Raw genomic sequence first — 21,424 nt, 5'->3', positions numbered from 1 at the left:
GATTCTCTATGCAGACACTGGGACAGGCAGTGAGTGTGGGCACAGCAATATCACCCAAATCCTGAGACCACAGCTCAAAGGATTTTAAACAAAGCAAAGCATCATTAGGACAGTAATCAAATAATTTGTCAAATGCACAGAATTTAAGGAGCAACTTAAAGGTCAATAGGCGAAGATCAGGAAAGACCAGAACTGGAAGAATGCAGAGATCTTGTAGGTGATAGAGTTGGAGGTCACGGAGTGAGTGAGAAGTGAGGCTTTGGAGGGATTTGAAATTGAGGATAAGAATTTTAAAATCTCAGCATTTGCACTAGAATACACTCTGCTACTGTTACTGTGACTACTGCTTCCATACAGTATTTGTTCTATAGATGGACCAGTGCTTACTGAAATAATGCATCTTCAAATTAGTTTCAACTTACACTCCTCCCCCACAACCATATACCATTACAAGAGAGCACAGAAAGGAAACAACTTCAAAATCACTGTAACTTGTTCTATTTATTCTGATATTTTTGTGAGACAAGAGGTAGAAAACCAAACAGAACCTCCACAAGCAGCTACGCCAGACCAAACCATAGCATCCGAGACATAGCAGTAAAGAATCCTCATCGTTCAACATTGCCTTGTTGTAAAACTAGATTAGCAGAGAGTCTGTCACACGTGCTTCTCTTAATTGAATAAATGTTGTTACACAACAGTGTTCCAGGAGCTCAGGTTAACGACGAGGGATTCCAGCCCTGAGATTGGAGGATGGTGTATCAGTATTTCTGCCTCAGTTTCGAAGGACACATTGTGTTATGTTTAAGGCTGAGTAGACCCATTTTCAGTAGAATTTCACACACAATCCAACACACAGTTAATGCCCGTATGAGACAATTGGTGGATAAAAAGGTGCATTTACACAAACGTCAATCCTATTCCTGACTGCATGTCAAATATTATCTTTACTTAGTTCTGAGTACATGGGTCTTTATGTAGCACAGATTCAATCCTGCAGCTCAGCAGGAGTTTGAGTGGCCAGGGTACTGGCTGATGGAGAAAGCCAAATACACTATGATTAGAAAGTTGGATGAAAACATCAAAAACAAGCTGGAATGGAGGGTTGGGCTGGTTATTATCCAGTCCCAGGTTGCTGTGACTCAGAGAATCTGCCATTTGACCTGCTGTTAACAAACAGTCTGTAGCTTCATATGTTACTGTGTCAGGATTTACTGTGACAAACTTCCCCACACACCCAGCATAGAGAAACAGCAGCAGAAAACACAGAACACACACTGGAGATCAGAAGCTGCCATCAGGATTTAACTAATGGTTTGTTACAGATGGACTCTGGGTTTTTTTTAACCTTTGGCACGGATCAGCACAACATTTAATTTGATTCAAACATCCTGGGAGTTTACTTTTTAAAAATAAACTACAGCATCGCACTGGTGAACAGGCGAATGCTGCACAGATCCAGGGAGTGAATTCTCCCCAACACACTGGCCAACCATCGAAACCACCTTCATTATGTTGAATACCTGGATTTTCAGAATGTTATAGGATTTGCGGATTGTATTCTGAAGTCTCCAGCTGGAGCTAACTCTGGCATCATTGAGGTTAATCTGAGTGTGTGCTCACAAGTAGCTCACATTCCAGACACTGGGATTACCGCTGGCCTTTTAGAAAAACCCGACCCCTCAAACTGTAAGAATATATATAATCCAGCAAAATTCACAATCAGAAACACAGGAACCGATTCTGACCTGGACATTTTCTCTCAGTAACCCCTGCAACAAAAGGTTCAGGAGAATCTGTTAAGAGTGACTCACACCTCTGCTGAACGCAGAGACCTAAAGCACTTGACACCTAATCAAGTACAGTTAGTTCAGTCACTGCTGGAATGTAGGAAATACAAATGTCAATTTGTACACAGCAAGATCCCACAAACAGCAATGGAAAATGACCGTATAATCTGTTTAGAGAGAAAAACATTGACTAAGAACTGCCAAGTTCTTCATTAAAATCAATGGGGTGGGGCGGGGGGGGTCATGTTAATTACCTCTTAGCATACCAACTGTGTAGGTTAGGGGGATTAGTGGGAAAGATATCTGAGTTACAGGGATAGGGCCTGGGTGGGATTCTCTGTTGGCTAGTCTGTGCAGACATGATGGGCCAAATGGCCTCCTTTTGCACGGGATGTTTTACATCCACCAGAGGGGGCACAGCGAGCTCTCTTCAATGGTTCATCTGAAATTTGGCATCTCCAACAGTGCAGCACCACCCCAGGACTGCACTGAGCAGCCTAGCTCTCGCGCTCCAGTCTCTGAACCCAGAGTGTCATCAATATCCACAATTGCCACATAATACAGCATACCACAAAATCTCAATCACTCAATACATCACAGTGTTTAGGAATGAGAAGTTGGTAGCAGTCCCTATCCTGGGTCTGCCCATGTTAGCGAGGAGTCAATTTAATTGACCTCACTACCTCTGTGGGGGATGAGAGGGGTGGGCGGCGGGGGTGGAACCAAGGTTCCCGATCACTATCAGTAATTTCTGTTAAGAGCTCCATATTTAGAAGTTCTAGAACAAAAATCAAGTTAAGCTGTGATGCCATCCATAGCGAAATAGTTAAGGTCAATACTACATGAGTGATCTTCAGAAAAGGACTTTGCTGAGATTACAAGTCTTTACGTATGTTTATAGACTTACACATCCTCCAATGGTAGGGGGAAGTGCAGAACTAAGGGTCACAGTTTGAGGATATAAGAACAAAGAACAACACAGCACGGGAAACAGGCCCTTCGGCCCAACAAGCCCACGCCACCATTTGGGGTATGGGGTAAACCTTTTAGGACTGAGGTGAGGAGAAATTTCTTCACCCAGAGGGTGGTGAATGTGTGGAATTCACTCCCACTGAATGTAGTTGAGGCCAAAACGTTATCTGATTTCAAGAAGAAATTAGATATCGCTCTTGAGGCTAAAGGGTTTGGGGGGATATTGGGGGGGGGGGGGGAGGTGGATCAGGATATTGAATTTGATGATCAGCCATGATCAAAATGAATAGTGGGACAGGTTGGAAGGGCCAAATGGCCTCCTCCTGCTTCTATTTACCGCCAAATATAAAAGACTTTAGTTAAAAAAAAATCCAACTTGAGCCTAATTTCTTTGGAGAATTTCTCAGTCATACTGCTGTTTAGTGTGAACAGAAACGGACATTAGCTACTTGCCTCCCACATACACACTATACTCGAGTTTCACAATTGTTCTCAATTAAACACCCAGTGATGGGCACAGAGTCTGGCAGTCAGTGAAACCTGCTACAGGACATGTTGCAGAGGGGCAGGAAGGATATCAATCTTTCGTGTTATATTTCCAACTAAAGATTCTGCTGCTGCAAAATTCAAAGAACACCAATCAGCGGAGTCCAATAGGACTCAACACCAATGCAGTGGCTGTCAGTCAGCTCTCCCCCAGCCCCCCCCCTCCACCTCCTACCTGGGGTTTGGGTAAAGGAAGAGTTGATATTGGTCCCATTGGAACGCTGCTATTTGCAATAGGTTAGAATAGAGAGGGAAAGAACAGGTGAGATGAGAAGAGCGCGGTAGGGGAGTCCTGATGTGGGGTGGGGGGTGTGTGTACGCATGTCCTGGAGCATTGGGGGAGGGGAGGAATCCCGGAACGCAGCTCTGTTCCATATTGCTGATTACTTTTACTTCTGGAGCTGATTCAGTTCAAATTAAATAAAACATCACAGGTTTTTTTTCCTTAAAAGCATGATTTTGATTTGAATTAACAGATCATTGAAAATAAGTATTTCAGGTTGTTTTAGATTAGAGCCGTTATCTTGGGAAAACTCGGTATTCAGCATGGAGAAGAAGATGCAGAAATTACACCGGATCACACAGTAATGCTGGAGTTATCTCCAAATGCCATGGATCTGATACATCAGTGCAACACCACCACCAACTGTTTAAAAACCATATCAGGTTAAAACAAAACAAAAAATCGGGAATTCTTACACGCAAAGCAGGCTGTATAAAAGCCATGGAATAGGGATTCTGCCTTTGGTTACTGTCTGTGTGTTCACAAAGTAAACACATAAATCATGACAATATTGACCTGTCGTCAGCTGAAAATCTGACCGTTATCTTGCATCATTGAGTTGCCGAGCAACAGTCAGAATGTCCTTGGCACCTTTACTGAGCAGGAGATTGGCCAAGCATATACCCAATCTCTCAGCTGCTGCCTGCCAACTGCCAGGTATTTTCTTTGCTGTGACCCCAACATGCTGAACATCATCATCACTGCAATCTTCATCCTGTGAGGAAGACAGACATTACCCATTTTACTCAGCAAAGTTTCAGGCCTTGGAATTTCTAATAACATTTTAGAATTAAATTTGAGAGAAACTGATGAATGGGGGGGGGGGAGGGGGGTGTGAATCCACAGGTTAAAACAGCAGCAACATTAAGTTACTAAACCTGGTTTAAATGCCACTGTGGCTCAGTGACACTCTCTCCTAAACCAAAAGTCATGGGTTCAAGCTCCACTCTAGGACGAGTCTGGAACCCAGGCTGAAATTGCTGATGGAGAGAGACATTAAACTGAGGTTCTGAGCTCTGTCTAGATGAATGACTGAAGTGTCCTGATCAATTTCCCTTTTTTAAATCACGCTGCCTCAGGTACTGTATCTTTAACTGCAGAGCTTTTCTCCATTAATGCTCAGTTCACTAAAGTACCTCACATTAGGTGCAATATGACACCTGAATTCAGACCAGCCCCTCCCCTTGCCCAGAGGAATTCCTCTTTCTGTTGCTGCCCCTGTTTCAGTCCCAGTTCAGGTCAGTTCACTCTAAGGCAGTCGGCACTCAGCAATATGTGACAATCTAGAAGCTGCCAGGCTTTGGAATGGTGACCACTGGGAAATCCCGGGATTTCCCTGGATGGCAAAGCAAGTTCTGCTTCTCTATAGTGTTTACCGTGACCTCAGCACCAGCCCCTCCTGTAATCAAGTTTCACAGCCAGTTAATTACTTCTGAAATTGAGTTACTGTTGGTATATCAGGAAACCTGGCAAGATGTACACACAGAAAGCTCCTCGCAATGAGATAAATGACAAGATCATCTGATTTTTGACAGACATTGGCCCCATGTCCATTTAAATTGTTGATGTACCTGGGTTTGAGTCAATACACTTGTTTGCATAGTATCTTTCAGACTGTCAGATCCATCCAGACTGTACACAGCCCCTGTGAGGTACAGCTACAAGTGACAGATACAGAAAATTAAAATGCTAATCTGAAGCAGCAGGAAATGCAAAAGGCAGCCAGTAGCAACATCAAAAACAGAGTTACCTGATTTTCATTAACGGCAGTGTGAACAGCAACAGGTACACTGCAGCCTCCTTCCTATACAAAACACGGAAGACAGTCAATCAGCAATGGAGGTTGGAGTAACGTTGAGAGAAAGTCAGAGTTTTACAGCACAACAAGCGGCCCTTTGGCCCACTGGAGTACAGCAGCAGAGTTTAATTAATTTTTCATTGTACCAGGTGCTTCATGAAGGATCGTTCAGCAATGCAGCGAAGGACAGTTTCTGTGTCGTTAAGAGCAGATACCATGTCCAGAATAGCAGTGTCATTCATTCTCACTTCTACACCCAGAGCACCCTGAAACCAAACAGCAGGACATTAAACAACAAGAGAGTTAAAAACGTCTTGTACACACATTATAGGCAAACAGGTTTCACATCTGTAATATTCACCATCAAACAGCAATCATAGAAATTAAACAACAATAAAAAAAAAATCACATTCATATTGAGCTGAGAGGGTAGCAAGCAGGTTAGACAAAGGAGAGCCAGTGGATGCTAACTACTTGGATTTCCAGAAGGCCTTTGACAAGGTGCCACACAGGAGGCTGCTGAGTAAGATGAGAGCCCATGGTGTTAGAGGCAAGGTACTGGACAGAGGGTGGGCTGCCTGGCAGAAAGCAGAGAGTGGAGATGAACGGGTCCTTTTCAGGATGGCAATGCAAACTAGTGGAATTCACAGGAGTCAGCGCTGGGACCACAACTTTTCGCTTTTGACACCAATGATCTAGATGAAGGAACCGAGGGCACTGTTTTTTTAAAGTTAATTTATTAGTCACAAGTAACCTTAGATTAACACTGCAATTAAGTTATTGTGAAAATCCCCTAGTCACCACACTCCGGCACCTGTTCGGGTACATCGAGGGAGAATTTAGCACCTAACCAGCACATCTTTTGGACGGTGAAAGGAAACCCATGCAGACACGGGGACAACATGCAAACTCCACACAGACAGTGACCAAGCAGGGAATCGAACCTGGGTCCCTGGCATTGTGAGGTAGCAGTGCTAACCACTTTGGCTAAGTTTGCAGATGGTACAAAGAAAGGTGAAGGGACAGGTAACATTGAGGAGGCTGCAGGAGGAATTGGGCAGAGTAGGAGGGTGGGTAAAGCAGTGCCCTGATGCAATACAATGTAGGAAAGTGTGAGATTGCACATTTTGGTAGGAAGAAGAGGTGTAGACTATTTTCTGAATGGAGAGAGAATTCAGAAATTGGAAGCACAAAGAGACTTAGGGGTCCTTGTTCAGGATTCTCTTAAGGATAACTTGCAGATTGAGTTGGTAGTTAGGAAGGTAAATGCAACGTTAGCATTCCTTTCGAGAGGACTAGAATACAAAAGCAGGGATGCACTGCTGAGGCTTTATAGGCTCTGGTGAGATCACCTTTGGAATATTGAGATCAACTTTGGTGATTGTATCAAAGGAAGGATGTGTTGGCTTTGGAGAGAGTCCAGAGGAGGTGCATAAGAATGATGCCAGAATGAAAAGCCTGATGTATGAGGAGATCTGAGGATTCTGAATCTATATTTGATAGAGTTTAGAAGGATGAGGAGGGGAATCTTATGGAAACTTACAGAATACTGAAAGACCTGGATAGTGTGTATGTGGGAAGAAGTTTCCACTAGTGGGAGAGACTTGGATCCAAGGGCACAACCTCAGACCAAAGGGATGATCCTTTAGAACCGAGATGACGTGGAATTTCTTCAGCCAGAGGGTGGTGAATCTGTGGAATTCGTTGCCACAGAAGGCTGTGGAGGCCAGGTCATTGAGTGGCTTTAAGACAGATATAGGTTCCTGATTGGTAAGGGGATCAAAGGTCACAGGGAAAAGGCAGGAGAATGGGATTGAGAAACTTAGCAGCAAAGTTACAGGAGAAGACGTGCTGGTTGGATGTATTGGCCGTGCTAAATTCTCCCTCAGTGTACCCGAACAGGCGCCAGAGTGTGGCGACTAGGGGATTTTCACAGCAACTTCAACGCAGTGTTAAAGTAAGCTTGTTTGTGACTAATATACTTTCAAAAGTCTTTTTTGAATTGGACTGGGTAGAATGCTTGATCCAGCATACAGAGATAGTACAGACTCAATGGGCCAAATGGCCTCCTCCTGTAAAGATGCTGTAAATTCCTGAAACTGAATTGGTTAGGGATAGGCACCCTATGAATGAATTAAAACCACCTGATTTTTCTCTCCCTAGATGCAGGTGGAATCGCTATGTAGAATGCAGCAATCTGGACTCTAGGCTTGAATTACCCACCGTGATCTGTATCAGTAGTTGATAAGAATTTGCACCATGGCTATACTGGGACATTTCAATCACTAATTGTGCAGCAGTTTATAGAATTCACATTACCTGTCCCACTGCATACATGCAATCTTCAGGCTCTAGAATCTGCAAGAACAAACATTCCTTCAGCTTTGTGCAAACAGCAGCATTCTGGCAATTTAATAAGCGTCTTATTTTTCAATGTCCCACTAAACAGAAAATGACACATTAATCCCAGAAACCACTCAGCAATACCTCTCCAAATGGCAAGCATCACAATCAGACACTGACCTTTGCTCCATCAAGGCTGACAATCCAAGAATGAAACTCCTTATATGACAAAGGCAAGTGGGGGGGCGCGGTGGAAGAACTGGCTGCTCAATAAGATAACTCAAGAACCCTAACTAGAACCTAATCCTATAATTCACCCACTGAAGCATGCACTGCTCTGTCGAGAATCTGGATCATGTCTCAGTCTCTCTGCACGAGGAATCTTATCTGACCCATCTGGATTTACAGTTCAGTAGCTTGCATCCCTTGTCTGTGATGCTTGGTTACTGTTTATGAATTATACTTCACCTTAGTGTGTTTCCGGGGAAGTAATCTGGTCCAAGACAAGGTGGACTGTGTTACTGAGTCATTAACACCAAGTGAATAATATCCATGATGCTACCGAGAAGGCCACTGGCTTAGAAGCAGGAAAGGGTCATGTACTTGAAACATTCGCTCTGCTTCTCTCCCCAGAGACCTGCTGAGTATTTCCAGCAATTTTTCTTTTCAGATTTCTAGTATTATTTTGCTATTATTAAGAAATGAAGTTTGATTTCCCGCAGCTTTATCGATTTGTTTTCAGGTTACAGGTTATTAAAAGCCATACCTGACTGATTCGATTCTCCCATCCCATTCTCCGCAAGCCGGCTGCTGCCAGTACAATGGCACTGTAATCACCTTTCTCATCAAGCTTCTTTAGTCTGGTGTTCAAATTGCCTCGCTGTTATCAAAACCGTTAAAGGAACAGACGAGGATCAGTAACAAAACTACAATTCTGCTGTGGCTGCTCTCCTGACGCAATCCAGTCAGCAGCAAGAATACCTGTGCCAACCTCATTTCAAACCAACCTTTATAAAACGTCATCAGCAATGAACCCCAGCTGACATCATCAGCCACAAAAGGTGAATGAAGCAGGTGCTTCAGGAAGCAACTCACTTCAGTTGTTGTATTAAATAAAAACACAATCTGATGAACATATCAACCAGGATCCACTCCGAACATGATCAGCATTCAAGAAAATTCAACAGCAAACACTGCCTCACTTTTCAATTCAAGACAAGGTCACTGGCTCCCTCCACACTGTTCCAGCCACAGTCCTGTGTAGGTACGGAATGGAGAACCCTGCCTGTGGAGCTGGTTACCATGCTGACAGTGTTGCTAAACTCTCAGACTGTGCTCAACCCAGAGTTCTCAGGCTGGTTCATTGTACCCTACTGACCCCAAACAACAACATTAGTCACATTAAGATCTTGTATTGTAAAGCTAATTAATAAGATTTAAAGGTAGTTTTTAAAGTTTAAGTTAATTGCTGATGTAGTGAGGTTGCATTGAGGACTGAGCACTGATCTGGCCTCTAATTATAAAGGACACAGAAGCTCTGGAGAAAATGCAAAAAAGATTAATGAGCTTTTGGAAAGAATTGAACTGGTTGGAATTTTTTTTCTGAGACCTTTGAAATGGCAAATGGGTTGGGCAGACAGGGAGAGAGAGAAAAACCTTGATTCCGAGAATGGTGAATGGATTGGAGTAGGCCACTTGGCCCATCGAGCCTATTTTATTCATTCATGGGACATGGGCATCACTAGCTGGCCAGATTTATTGCACATCCCCAGTTGCCCTTGGAGGGCAGTTGAGAGTCAACCATGTTGCCGCTGCTCTGGAGTCACATGTGGGCCAGACCGGGTAAGGATGACAGATTTCCTTCCCTAAAGGACATTAGTGAACCAGATGGGTTTTTTTTGACAATCAACAATGGTTTCATGGGCATCAGGAGATTCTTAATTCCAAATTTTTTAAATGGAATTCAAATTCCACCATCTGCCATGGCGGGATTCGAACCCAGCTCCCCAGAACATTTGCTGAGTTTCTGGATTCATAGGCTAGTGATAATACGGCTAGGCCATCGCCTCCCCTCAGCCTGCTCTCTCAACCAATATCATGGCTGACCTGACTGCAACCTCAACTCCACATTCTTGCCTACCCCCAATAACCTTTCACCCTCTTGTTAAATCAAGAATTTACCTAGTTCTGCCTTTAAAAATATTCTAAGACTCTACTTCCATTGCCTTTTTAGGAAGTGTTCAAAAAACACACAACCCTTAGAAAAAATTCTCCTTATCTGTCTGAAATGAGCGACCCCTTATTTTTAAGCTGTGACCCTTAGCCCCAGATTCTTCCAGATGAGGAAGTATCCTCTCCACATCCACCCTGGCAATACTCAACAAGATACTAAAGGTTTCAATCAAGTCACCTCTTACTCTTCTAAACTCTAGTGAATACAAACTTAACCTCTCCAACCTTTCCTCATAAGAAAACACACTCATTCCCGACATTAGTCTAGGAAACAGGACAGTGGATTGAGAGAATGAGAGTTCTGTTTCTGAGAGAATCCAATAGAGAAATAAAGAGAAGCGGTTGAGCAAATAGCTCAGATATTTTCACAAGAAAACTAAAGTAGTACGTGAAGGAAAAACAGAGAAAGATTGACAAATCGAGAGGAACTGTGTGTGGAATATAAGAACATAAGAAACAGGAGCAGTAGGCCATCTAGCCTGCCCCGCCATTCAATAAGATCATGGCTGATCTGAAGTGGATCAGTTCCACTTTCCCGCCCTCTCCCCATAACCCTTAATTCCCCTGTCTATCAGAAATCTTTCTACCCGTGACTTAAATATATTCAGCAAGGCAGCCTCCACCACTTCAACGGGCAGAGAATTCCAGAGATTCACCACCCTTTGAGTGAAGAAGTTCCTCAACTCCGATCTAAACTGCCCCCTTCTTATCTTGAGGCTGTGCCCTCTAGTCTTGCTATCCTTTCTAAATGGGAAGAATCTCTCTACCTCTACCCTATCCATCCCTTTCATTATCTTATATGTCTCTATAAGATCCCCCCTCAGCCTTCTAAACTCCAACGAGTACAGACCCAGTCTATTCAATCTCTCCTTGTAGGCCAACCCCCTCATCTCCGGTATCAGCCTAGTGAACCTTCTCTGCACTCCCTCCAAGGCCAACACATCCCTCCGCAAGTGCGGCAACCAAAACTGCACACAGTACTCCAGCTGCGGCCTCACCAGTGCCCTGTACAGTTGCAGCAAGACCTCCCTGCTTTTATATTCTATCCCCCTCGCTATAAAGGCCAGCATCCCATTCGCCTTCTTGATCACCTGCTGCACCTGCAGACTGGGTTTTTGCAACCCAGTGACAACAGCATAGACTGGATGAGCCAAGAGGCTTGTTTCTGATCTGTAAATACTGTGGCAGCTCAATGGTTTGCACTACTATCTCACAGCATCAGGGACCTGGGTTCGATTCCCAGCTTGGGTAATGTGTGTGAAGTTCGCACATTCTCCATGTGTCTGTGTGGATTTCCTCTGGGTGCTCCAGTCTCCTCTCACAGTCTGGTTAGGTGCATTGACCATGCTAGATTCTCCCTCAGTGTATCCAAACAGGCGCCAGAGTGTGGTGACTAGGGGATTTTCACAGTAACCTCATTGCAGTGTTAATGTAAGCCTACTTGTGATTAATAACTAAAATTTATTTCTAAATAATGATCTATTAATAACTTTAATATTATTGTTTTTCTGACGGCAAAGTGCATGCAGATAGGAGAGAGGAACAGGACCATATTAACAGCTTGTGCAGAAAGCTGACACCAGTGCTATGGCTTTCCCTGATGTACAATTCTGAGAGAGAGTGGCTTTGAAGAACAATAAAAGGATACAATATCCTTGAATTCCAGATGAGGAAATCTCTTTCTGAGCTGCGCTGCTCGTCGTAAAGAACTAGTTCCCACAACGCTGTAAAGGAATGAAAAAGAGACAAGAAAATTGCACTAAAAATCATTCCTGACTTAAAAATCTCAGATAACAGCACAGCACACAAGGTAGGTTCCTTTCCGACAGAACCATTTCTCTACACAATTACCTTCTCTCTGGTAGTGTTTCCAGGGACTTTCCTGCGTGGCTTGGATGCAGAACAACAGCATCAAAGGGAATTTCACGCCTGTAATAGGACAGACGTGATTATAAATCAGAGCTCACCTCTGCATTGGCAAGCTGTGGACTTTCAATGAAAACTGTATTTGCTGTGCTTGGGGAATATTCCCCAGCAGCAGAAAGAACTAGTCCCCACTAAACTGTAACAGGATGAGAAAGCGATGAGAAGACAGAGAGAAGGGGCAGCAAAAAGGGAACAATTTGTCTACATAGAATTGTGAAGGGGAGTTGGCAACTATTAACTGTTGTAAAGTGCCCACATTTCTGTTGTAATGATACAAAAGCAATGATTAGATACAGAGCAAAGCTCCCTCTACACTGTCCCCCATCAAACACTCCCAGGACAGGTACAGCACGGGTTAGATACAGAGCTCCCTCTACAAGTTTCGGGAACCTTGGATAACGAGAGATATTGTGAGCCTAGTCAAAGAGAAAAAGGAAGCATTTGTCAAAGCAAGGAGGCTGGGAACACACGAAGCAAGTGTGGAATACAAGGAAAGTAGAAAGAAACTTAAGCAAAGAGTAAGGAGGGATAAAAGGGGTCACAAAAAAGCATTGACCAGCAGGATTAAGGAAAATCCCAAAACTTTTTATACATATGTAAAGAGCAAGAGGGTAGCCAGAGAGAGGGTTGGCCCACTCAAGGACAAGGGAGGGAATCTATGCGTGGAGCCAGAGGAAGTGAGCAAGATATTAAATGAGTACTTTGCATCAGTATTCACCAAAAAGGACTTAGTGGATGCTGAGTCTGGGAAAGGATGTGTAGATAATTTGAGCCATGTTGAGATCAAAAAGGAGGAGGTATTGGGGTCCTTGAGAAACATTGAGTAGACAAGTCCCCAGGGCCTGATGGGATATACCCCAGAATACTGAGAGGCAAGGGAGGAAATTGCTGGGGCCTTCAGAGAAATCTTTGTATCCTCACTGGAGCAGTGGAGGTCCCAGAGGATTGGAGGATAGCCAATGTTGTTCCTTTGTTTAAGGGTAGCAAGAATAATCCAGGTAATTACAGGCTGGTGAGCTTTACATCAGTGGTAGGGAAATTATTGGAGAGGATTCTTTGGACAGGATTTATTCCCACTTGGAAATAAAAGGACATATCAGTGAGAGGCAACATGGTTTTGTGAAGGACAGGTCATGTCTCATGAACTTGATCGCGTTTTTTGAGGAAGTGACTAAGATGATTGATGAGGATAGGGCAGTGGATGTTGTCTACATGGACTTCAGTAAGGCCTTTGACAAGGTCCGTCATGGCAGACTGGTGCAGAAGGTGAAGTCACATGGGATCAGAGGTGAGCTGGCAAGGTGGATACAAAACTGGCTCGGTCAAAGAGGACAGAGGGTAGCAGTGGAAGTTCTGAATGGAGAGTTGTGACTAGTGGTGTTCCTCAGGGATCAGTGCTGGGACCTTTGCTATTTGTAAAATATATATAAATGATTTGGAGGAGAACGTAATTGGATTGATTAGCAAGTTTGCAGACTGCACAAAGGTTGGTGGATTTGCGGATAGCGATGAGGATCAGAGGATACAGCAGGATATAGATCAGTTGGAGTCTTGGGCGAAGAGATGACAAAAGGAGTTTAATTCGGCCAAATGTGAGGTAATGCATTTTGGAAGGTCTAATACAGATAGGAAATATACAGTAAATAGCAGAACCCTTAAGAGTATTGATTGACAGAGGAATCTGGGTGTACAGGTACACAGGTCATTGAAAGTGGCAATGCAGGTGGAGAAGGTAGTCAAGAAGGCATATGGCATGCTTGTCTTCATTGGCTGGGGCATTGAGTTTAAAAATTGACAAGTCATGTCGCAGCTTTATAGAACCTTAGTGAGGCCGCACTTGGAATATAGTGTTCAATTCTGGTCAGCACACTACCAGAAGGATGTGCAGGCTTTGGAGAGGGTACAGAAAAGATTTACCAGGATGTTGCCCTGGTATGGAGGACATTAGCTATGAGGAAATGTTGGAGAAACTTGCTTTGTTCTCAGTGGAGCGACAGAGGTTGAGGGGAGACCTGATGGAAGTCTACAAGATTATGAGGGGCATGAACAGGGTGGATAGTCAGAAGCTTTTTCCCAGGGTGGAAGAGTCAATTACTAGGGGGCACAGGTTTAAGGTGTGAGGGGCAAGGTTTAAAGGAGATGTACGAGGCAGATTTTTTACACAGAGTAGTGAGTGCCTGGAACTCGTTGCCAGGGGAGGGAGTGGAAGTGGATACGATAGTGACTTTTAAGAGGCATCTTGACTAATCCATGAATAGGATGGGAATAGAGGGATATGGTCCCCGGAAAGGTAGGAGGTTTTAGTTAAGTTGGGCAGCATGGTCGGTACAGACTTGGAGGGCTGAAGGGCCTGTTCCTGTGCTGTAATTTTCTTTGTTGTTTGTACACTGTCCCCATCAAACACTCCCAGGACATGTTCAGCACAGGGTTAGATACAGAGTAAAGCTCCCTCTACACTGTCCCCATCAAACACTCCCAGGACAGGTACAGCACGGGGTTAGATACAGAGTAAAGCTCCCTCTACACTGTCCCCCATCAAACACTCCCAGGACAGGTACAGCACGGGGTTAGATACAGAGTAAAGCTCCCTCTACACTGTCCCCCATCAAACACTCCCAGGACAGGTACAGCACGGGGTTAGATACAGAGTAAAGCTCCCTCTACACTGTCCCCATCAAACACTCCCAGGACAGATACAGCACAGGGTTAGATACAGAGTAAAGCTCCCTCTACACTGTCCCCCATCAAACACTCCCAGGACAGGTACAGCATGGGGTTAGATACAGAGTAAAGCTCCCTCTACACTGTCCCCATCAAACACTCCCAGGACAGGGACAGCACGGGGTTAGATACAGAGTAAAGCTCCCTCTACACTGTCCCCATCAAACACTCCCAGGACAGACACAGCACAGGGTTAGATACAGAGTAAAGCTCCCTCTACACTGTCCCCCCATCAAACACTCCCAGGACAGGTACAGCATGGGGTTAGATACAGAGTAAAGCTCCCTCTACACTGTCCCCATCAAACACTCCCAGGACAGGGACAGCACGGGGTTAGATACAGAGTAAAGCTCCCTCTACACTGTCCCCATCAAACACTCCCAGGACAGATACAGCACAGGGTTAGATACAGAGTAAAGCTCCCTCTACACTGTCCCCCATCAAACACTCCCAGGGACAGGTACAGCATGGGGTTAGATACAGGGCGAAACTGATAACACTCACTTGCAGATGGCTCCGATTGTAAATCCTGGGGGGAGTGTTGTCGGCAGGTCCTTCAGAGAGTGAACAACCAGGTCAACTCTGCATCAGAGGAACAGTAGGTGTGATGCTAGCAGAAAGACACAGTGTAACAGATAACACTACAGACTCAATGACATTTCCAAAAATATACCCCTTTACCCAGGCAAATAGGGTAACATACTGAGGTTGAAAAGAAAGATGTTAGATAAATCAGGAGGTATCTTCCCTCCCACTCTAAAGAATTGAGAACATAATCCAGACATTCTCAGGCAATACTGAGGGAGAGTCTTTTCTTTCATGGGGTGTGGATATCTCCACAAGGCCAGCACTTGTTGCCCACCCCCAACTTCCTCCCAAAAAGGTGGTGATGAGCCAAACCCCAGTCCATCAAGGGAGGTGCTGGCTTCCAGAAGAGGTATTGCAAAGGTTTCATCTGCTCTCTCAGGTGGGTCTACAAGATGCCATGACGCTGTTTCAAAGGTCAGAGGAATTCACACAGTGTCCTGGCCCTTTTAACCTCTCAACATCACAAATAGTTGCTGTGTTCATGACCACACTGCTGTTTGTGGATCTTGCTCTGAGAAACTTGGTTCTGCATTTCCTACGATGACTATAAAATCAGTGAGGTGCTTTGGGATCGAAGGTTTGGGGAGGTGCTGTACTTTCTTTCCTCTGGCTGCTAAAATAGCTGACTAACAATCATGTTAAATAATGAAGATATTGTTTCAAACAGTATTTCCAAGGGCAAGTTGCTGAGTGAATGACAGCTAAACGAACAGCCAAAAATTCGTACTCATTTTTCTCCAATGCTGTCTCCAGCTCCTTTGTGAACAGGCTTTTCTCTCCAATCTAATAGAGACAAATATTCAAATTAGTGTTAGATAATGTCAGTCCTTCCGACCTGTTACAGACATTTCCCCACACAGTCTCCCCTCATACACTATACAACTGTGACATGTGGCACAGACAGCAGCAAAAACTACTGGGAGAGGCCACAGAACTCCCACTACCCAGCCTCCCTCCAGCCTCCCTAAACAGCAGCAGAATGGAGCAGAGGAGAATAACATTATTTAAAAATAGAAACATATTTTTATACCTTTTTGTTATCAATATGATAAGCTAATGGTAAAATATTGTACTTCACACATTTTGCCGGGTTACAAAATGAACAAATTATAAGCAGAATGTTTCATCAAACATTCTTGTGTCAGGTACAGCACGGGGTTAGATACAGAGTAAAGCTCCCTCTACACTGTCCCCCATCAAACACTCCCAGGACAGGTACAGCACGGGGTTAGATACAGAGTAAAGCTCCCTCTGTACTGTCCCCCATCAAACATTCCCAGGACGGGTACAGCACGGGGTTAATCAAGTAAAGCTCCCTCTACACTGTCCCCCATCAAACACTCCCAGGACGGGTACAGCACGGGGTTAGATACAGAGTAAAGCTCCCTCTGTACTGTCCCCCATCAAACATTCCCAGGACGGGTACAGCACGGGGTTAGATACAGAGTAAAGCTCCCTCTACACTGTTCCATTTAAAGGTGTCAATTTCAAGGACAATTCTCTGACTTGGATCATTGTCCAGCACTTGTAATGCAATGTAGAAAATAATAGGTACCTTTGAGAGAGCTGTATCCAGAATTTTGTCCCCGGTGGTTGTCATAGCAACTGCAGTGATAGAAAACATAATTACAACAGCCTATCCACCATCTACAAGGCACAAGTCAGGAGTGTGATGGAATACTCCCCACTCGCCTGGATGGGTGCAGCTCCAACAACATTCAAGCAGCTCGACACCATCCAGGACAAAGCAGCCCCGCTTGATTTGGCACCACATCCACAAACATCCACTCCCTCCACCACCGACGCTCAGTAGCAGCAGTTTGTACCATCTACAAGATACACTGCAGCAATTCACCAGAGATTCTTAGACAGCACCTTCCAAACCCACGACCACTTCCATCTGAAGGACAAGGGCAGCCGATACATGGGAACATCACCACTCTGCAAGTTCCCCTTCAAGCCACTCACCTGCCTGACTTGGAAATATACTACCGTTCCTTCACAATCGCTAGATCAAAATCCTGGAATTCCCTCCCTAACTGAACCACTGCACATTGACTGCAGTGGTTCAAGAAAGCAGTTCATCACTATCTTCTCAAGGGCACAAAACTCTTCTCCAAACTCAGTAGCCTGGGCCTTGGCACCTGCCTCTATGAATGGATCCTGAACATCCTAACTCACAGGCCACAATCAGTAAGGATAGGCAACCACACCTCCTCCATGATAATCCTCAACACTGGTGCCCCACAAGGCTGTTCTCAGCCCCCTACTATACTCCTTATACACCTATGACTGTGTGGCCAAATTCCCCACCAACTCGATTTTCAAGTTTACTGACGACATCACCGTAGTGGATTGGATCTCAAACAACAATAAGACAGAGTACAGGAATGAGGTAGAGAATCTGGTGTGGCAACAATAATCTCCCTCAATGTCAACAAAACGAAGGCGATTGCCATCGACTTCAGGAAGCGTAAAGGAGAACATGCCCCTGTCTACATTAATGGGGACGATGTAGAAAGGGATGAGAGCTTCAAGTTTTTAGGTGTCCAGATCAACAACAACCTGTCCTGGACCCCCTTTATAGTTAGGAAAGCCCACCAATGCCTCTACTTTCTCAGAGGACTAAGGAAATTTGGCATGTCAGCTATGAATCTCACCAACTTTTACAGATGCACCATAGAAAGCATTCTTTCTGGTTGCATCATAGCCTGGTATGGGCTCCTGCTCTGCCCAAGACCGTGAACAAAGCCCAGTTTATCACCCAAACCAGTCTCCCATCCACTGACTCTGTCTACACTGCTCGCTGCCTTGCCAAAGCTGCAAACATAATTAAGGACCCCACGCACCCCGGACATTCTCTCTTCCACCTTCTTCCTTTGGGAAAAAGATACAAAAGTCTGAGGTCACGTACCAACTGGCTCAAGAACAGCTTCTTCCCTGTTGCTGTCAGACTTCTGAATGGACCTACCTTGTATTAAGTTGATCTTTCTCGGCACCCTAGCTATGACTGTAACACTACATTCTGCACTCTTGTTTCCTTCTCTATGAACGGTATGTTTTGCCTGGAGAGTGTGCAAGAAACAATACTTTTGATTGTACATTAATACATGTGACAATAATAAATCAAATCAAACTCAAAACTAGGGATGGGCAAGAAATGCTGATCAGTCAGCAACGCCCATGTCCCACGAATGAATAATATAACAATTAAACTCGGGGTGGGGGAATGTAGGGGCACAATACATGGATAGACGCAGTATCTGCAAACTGAATGAGGAAGAACTGCCCATTGGGCTCATGTCCATTCTGTTTGGATACACAATGTCTTTCCCACATACTCCCTGGTCAATCTCCCAAAACTCCCTGCAAACCGCATCATGCTGGTTAATTCCTGAACCTGCCACCATCCCCATCCCAAGGGCAAAACTCAGCCTAACTTGAATGGAAAATCTCTCTGATTTACGAAGTCGATCCTGTTCCACTGCAGTGTGTTCTGGGTTGTTTTCTAAATAACCCAATAAGAACCACCTTTAAATGTCTCCTCTGCAATATTACAATCTCTGATCTTCCTTCACAGTTGAGATGCCTATCCCCTTTTTAGCAACAGAATTGTGCCATACGTACTCTCTCCACATGTGGCTGGATAACTCGATTCACCCCTCCCCCCAAGCCGCCCCCACTACTCCACAAAGAACCCGGACTTACCGATTTCAAGTTGTGCAGTTGGATAAAGCTCTTTCAGCATGTCTGTCACACAACCAGTCTGAGTACGAGCAAGCTGTGAGGAATCAAACAAGATTGACCAGATTTCAGTGTATGCAGCAGAGCAAGTAAGGTTAAAGTGACTGTTAAACATAGGAGGAGGAGCTGGCCATTCGGCCCATTGAACTTGCTCTACCATTCAATATAATCATGGCTGGTCCTCTATCTCAATGCAAATCCTATTCTCTCCCCATACTTCTTAATGGCTTTTGTATCATTTAGGTAGGAAGAACATGGAGAGATAAGAAAAAGCAAGGGATAAAATTGTTAAGGGGTGCAGCAGCAGGGGGTGTATATGTAAGGTGGTAAGACAAGTGGAGAGAACAGTTAAGAAAATACACAATATTCTGATCTTTATTAATAACAGCATAGAGTACAAGAGCAAGGAGGGTGTGCTGAACTTGTGCAAAACAGACCTCAGCTGGAATATTGTGTAAGTTCTGGATGCCACACAATATGAAGGGTGTGAATACATTGGAGAGAGTGCAGAAGAGGTTTACAAGAATGGTTCCAGGGATGAGAAACTTCAGTTATGAGGACAGATTGGGAAGAAAAAGAGGAGATCTAATAGACATGTTCAAAATCATCAGGACAGAACAGAGAGGGAGAAACCATCCCTGCTTGTGCAAGGAGCAAGAATGAGAGGGCACAGATTTAAAGTGATTTGCAAAAGAAGCAAGAGAACAAATCTCTCACAAAGCAAGTGGTTTGGGTCTGGGATGTACTGCCTGGGAGTGTGGTGGAGACAAGTTCAATTGAGGCATTAGATATTAACTTGGATAGAAACAATGTGCAGGGATATGGGGAAAAGGCAGGAAAATGGCACTAAGTTTGGAGAGCCAATGCAGACATGATGGGCCAAATGGCCTCCTTCTACACCAGAATGATTCTGTATCTAGAAATGTATCTATTTCTTCCTTAAATATATTCAGTGATTTGGCCTCCACAGCATTATGTGATTGACAATTCCACAGGTTCATCACAGTTCTAGATGGCCTACCCCTCAGTATCCTGAGACTTGGACCCCTTGTTCTAGACCACCCCCAGTCAGGGGCAACCACATTCCTGCATCCAGTTTGTCCAACCTCATCAGAATTTTATAGGTTTCATTGAGATCCCCTCTTATTCTTCTAAACTCCAGTGAATAAAGCCCAGTCGACCAAACCTCTCCTCATACGACAATCCTGCCCTGCCAGGAATCAGTCTGGTGAACCTTTGCTGCACCCCTGCTACAGCATGTATATATTTTCTTAAGTAAGGAGACCAAAGCTACACACAATACTCCAGGTGTGCTCGCACCAAGACCCTGGGCAGCTGCGCCAAGACATATGTTGGTTTTCATTACAAGAGCCAAGAACTATTTGCTGTAGCAGCATGCTTCAGTGAGAGAAGCATGTGCCTGGTACTAGATAGAGCAAAGTTAAAGTGGCTGTTCTGCAGCAGTCGACATTTCTGCTGAAATTGAAACTCACTTGATCATTATTGTGAAGTAATCTGTTGGAGAATTCTCAGAACAAAGGCACTTATCTGGCTGTCCACCTGCCCCTCCCTTTCATTTAATCAAGCGATTCCCCCTCCCACAGTGCCCTCCGTAGTGACTCAGCTCAAACTGACGGAATTCTGCAGATATGGATAAGTCTGAGGCTGCCCGGCAACAGCCTAGCACCCCTTCACACACTGATCACGTACAGGGCGTTGGTGAGGCCACACCTGGAATACTGTCTTATCTAAGGAAGGATGTCCTTGCTATAGAGGGAAGACAGTGAAGGTTTGTCTGATTCCTGGGACAGCAGATCTGTCACATGAGGAGAGACTAAATCAGTTAGGATTACATTCATTGGAGTTTAGAAAAGAGAGAGGGAATCTCATAGAAATTCAAAATTCTAACAGTGTTAGATGGGGTAGATCCAGAAAGAATGTTGCCGATGGTGGGCTACCCAGAACTAGGGGGTCATAGATTGAGGATAACGTGGAAATCTTTTAGAACTGAGCTGAGGAGAAATTTCTTTACCCAGAGTTGGTGAATGTGTGGAATTCACTACTACAGAAAGTAGTTGAGGCCAAATCGTTGTCTGATTTCAAGAAGAAATTAAATACAGCTCTTGAGGCTAAAGAGATCAAGGGATATGGTGGGAAGTTGGCGGAGGGGTCAGGATATTAAATTTGTCGATCAGCCATGATCAAAATGAATGGCAGAGCAGGCTCAAGGGGCCGAATGGCCTCCTCCTGATTCTATGACAGATTACCTGGGAACAGTCCAGCATTCCCTCACACACAGCTTATACTGATTACAATGAATTACTGAAAGTGCTCAGTCCATTCAAACATATCCCAGCTTTGAAATAATATGTCTTAACCTTTGAGAAAATGAAAGTATTTTTACTTTTTTAAAAATACAAAACATATGCAGAATTCAATTTATTTTCAGATTTCTGGGGAATCTTTCAGAAACGAAAGATG

The 21,424-nt window shown here is 44.4% G+C and overlaps 1 protein-coding gene across 1 annotated transcript in view; it reads right to left on the bottom strand.

Moving 5' to 3' along the window:
* Nucleotides 1–482: 482 nt before the first annotated feature.
* The window catches only part of hmbsb (hydroxymethylbilane synthase, b), a 28,147-nt gene continuing 7,205 nt past the window's right edge, over nucleotides 483–21,424 (bottom strand). Inside the window, exons 3-14 of the mRNA XM_080214869.1 lie at nucleotides 18,908–18,980; nucleotides 16,755–16,804; nucleotides 15,927–15,982; nucleotides 15,116–15,193; nucleotides 11,816–11,893; nucleotides 11,613–11,688; nucleotides 8,499–8,612; nucleotides 7,709–7,747; nucleotides 5,536–5,655; nucleotides 5,342–5,395; nucleotides 5,163–5,249; nucleotides 483–4,306 (exon numbers count right to left, since the gene is read on the bottom strand). Coding sequence (XP_080070995.1) covers nucleotides 4,133–4,306; nucleotides 5,163–5,249; nucleotides 5,342–5,395; nucleotides 5,536–5,655; nucleotides 7,709–7,747; nucleotides 8,499–8,612; nucleotides 11,613–11,688; nucleotides 11,816–11,893; nucleotides 15,116–15,193; nucleotides 15,927–15,982; nucleotides 16,755–16,804; nucleotides 18,908–18,980 — 999 coding nt within the window. The 3' untranslated portion in view covers nucleotides 483–4,132. The remainder of the gene's footprint in view (nucleotides 4,307–5,162; nucleotides 5,250–5,341; nucleotides 5,396–5,535; nucleotides 5,656–7,708; nucleotides 7,748–8,498; nucleotides 8,613–11,612; nucleotides 11,689–11,815; nucleotides 11,894–15,115; nucleotides 15,194–15,926; nucleotides 15,983–16,754; nucleotides 16,805–18,907; nucleotides 18,981–21,424) is intronic.

The sequence above is a fragment of the Carcharhinus amblyrhynchos genome, chromosome 29 (assembly GCF_965287045.1).
Source record: "Carcharhinus amblyrhynchos chromosome 29, sCarAmb.v2.hapA, whole genome shotgun sequence".
In the NCBI taxonomy this organism is placed as follows: domain Eukaryota; kingdom Metazoa; phylum Chordata; class Chondrichthyes; order Carcharhiniformes; family Carcharhinidae; genus Carcharhinus; species Carcharhinus amblyrhynchos.
This window is presented reverse-complemented; position numbering and strand designations above follow the sequence as displayed.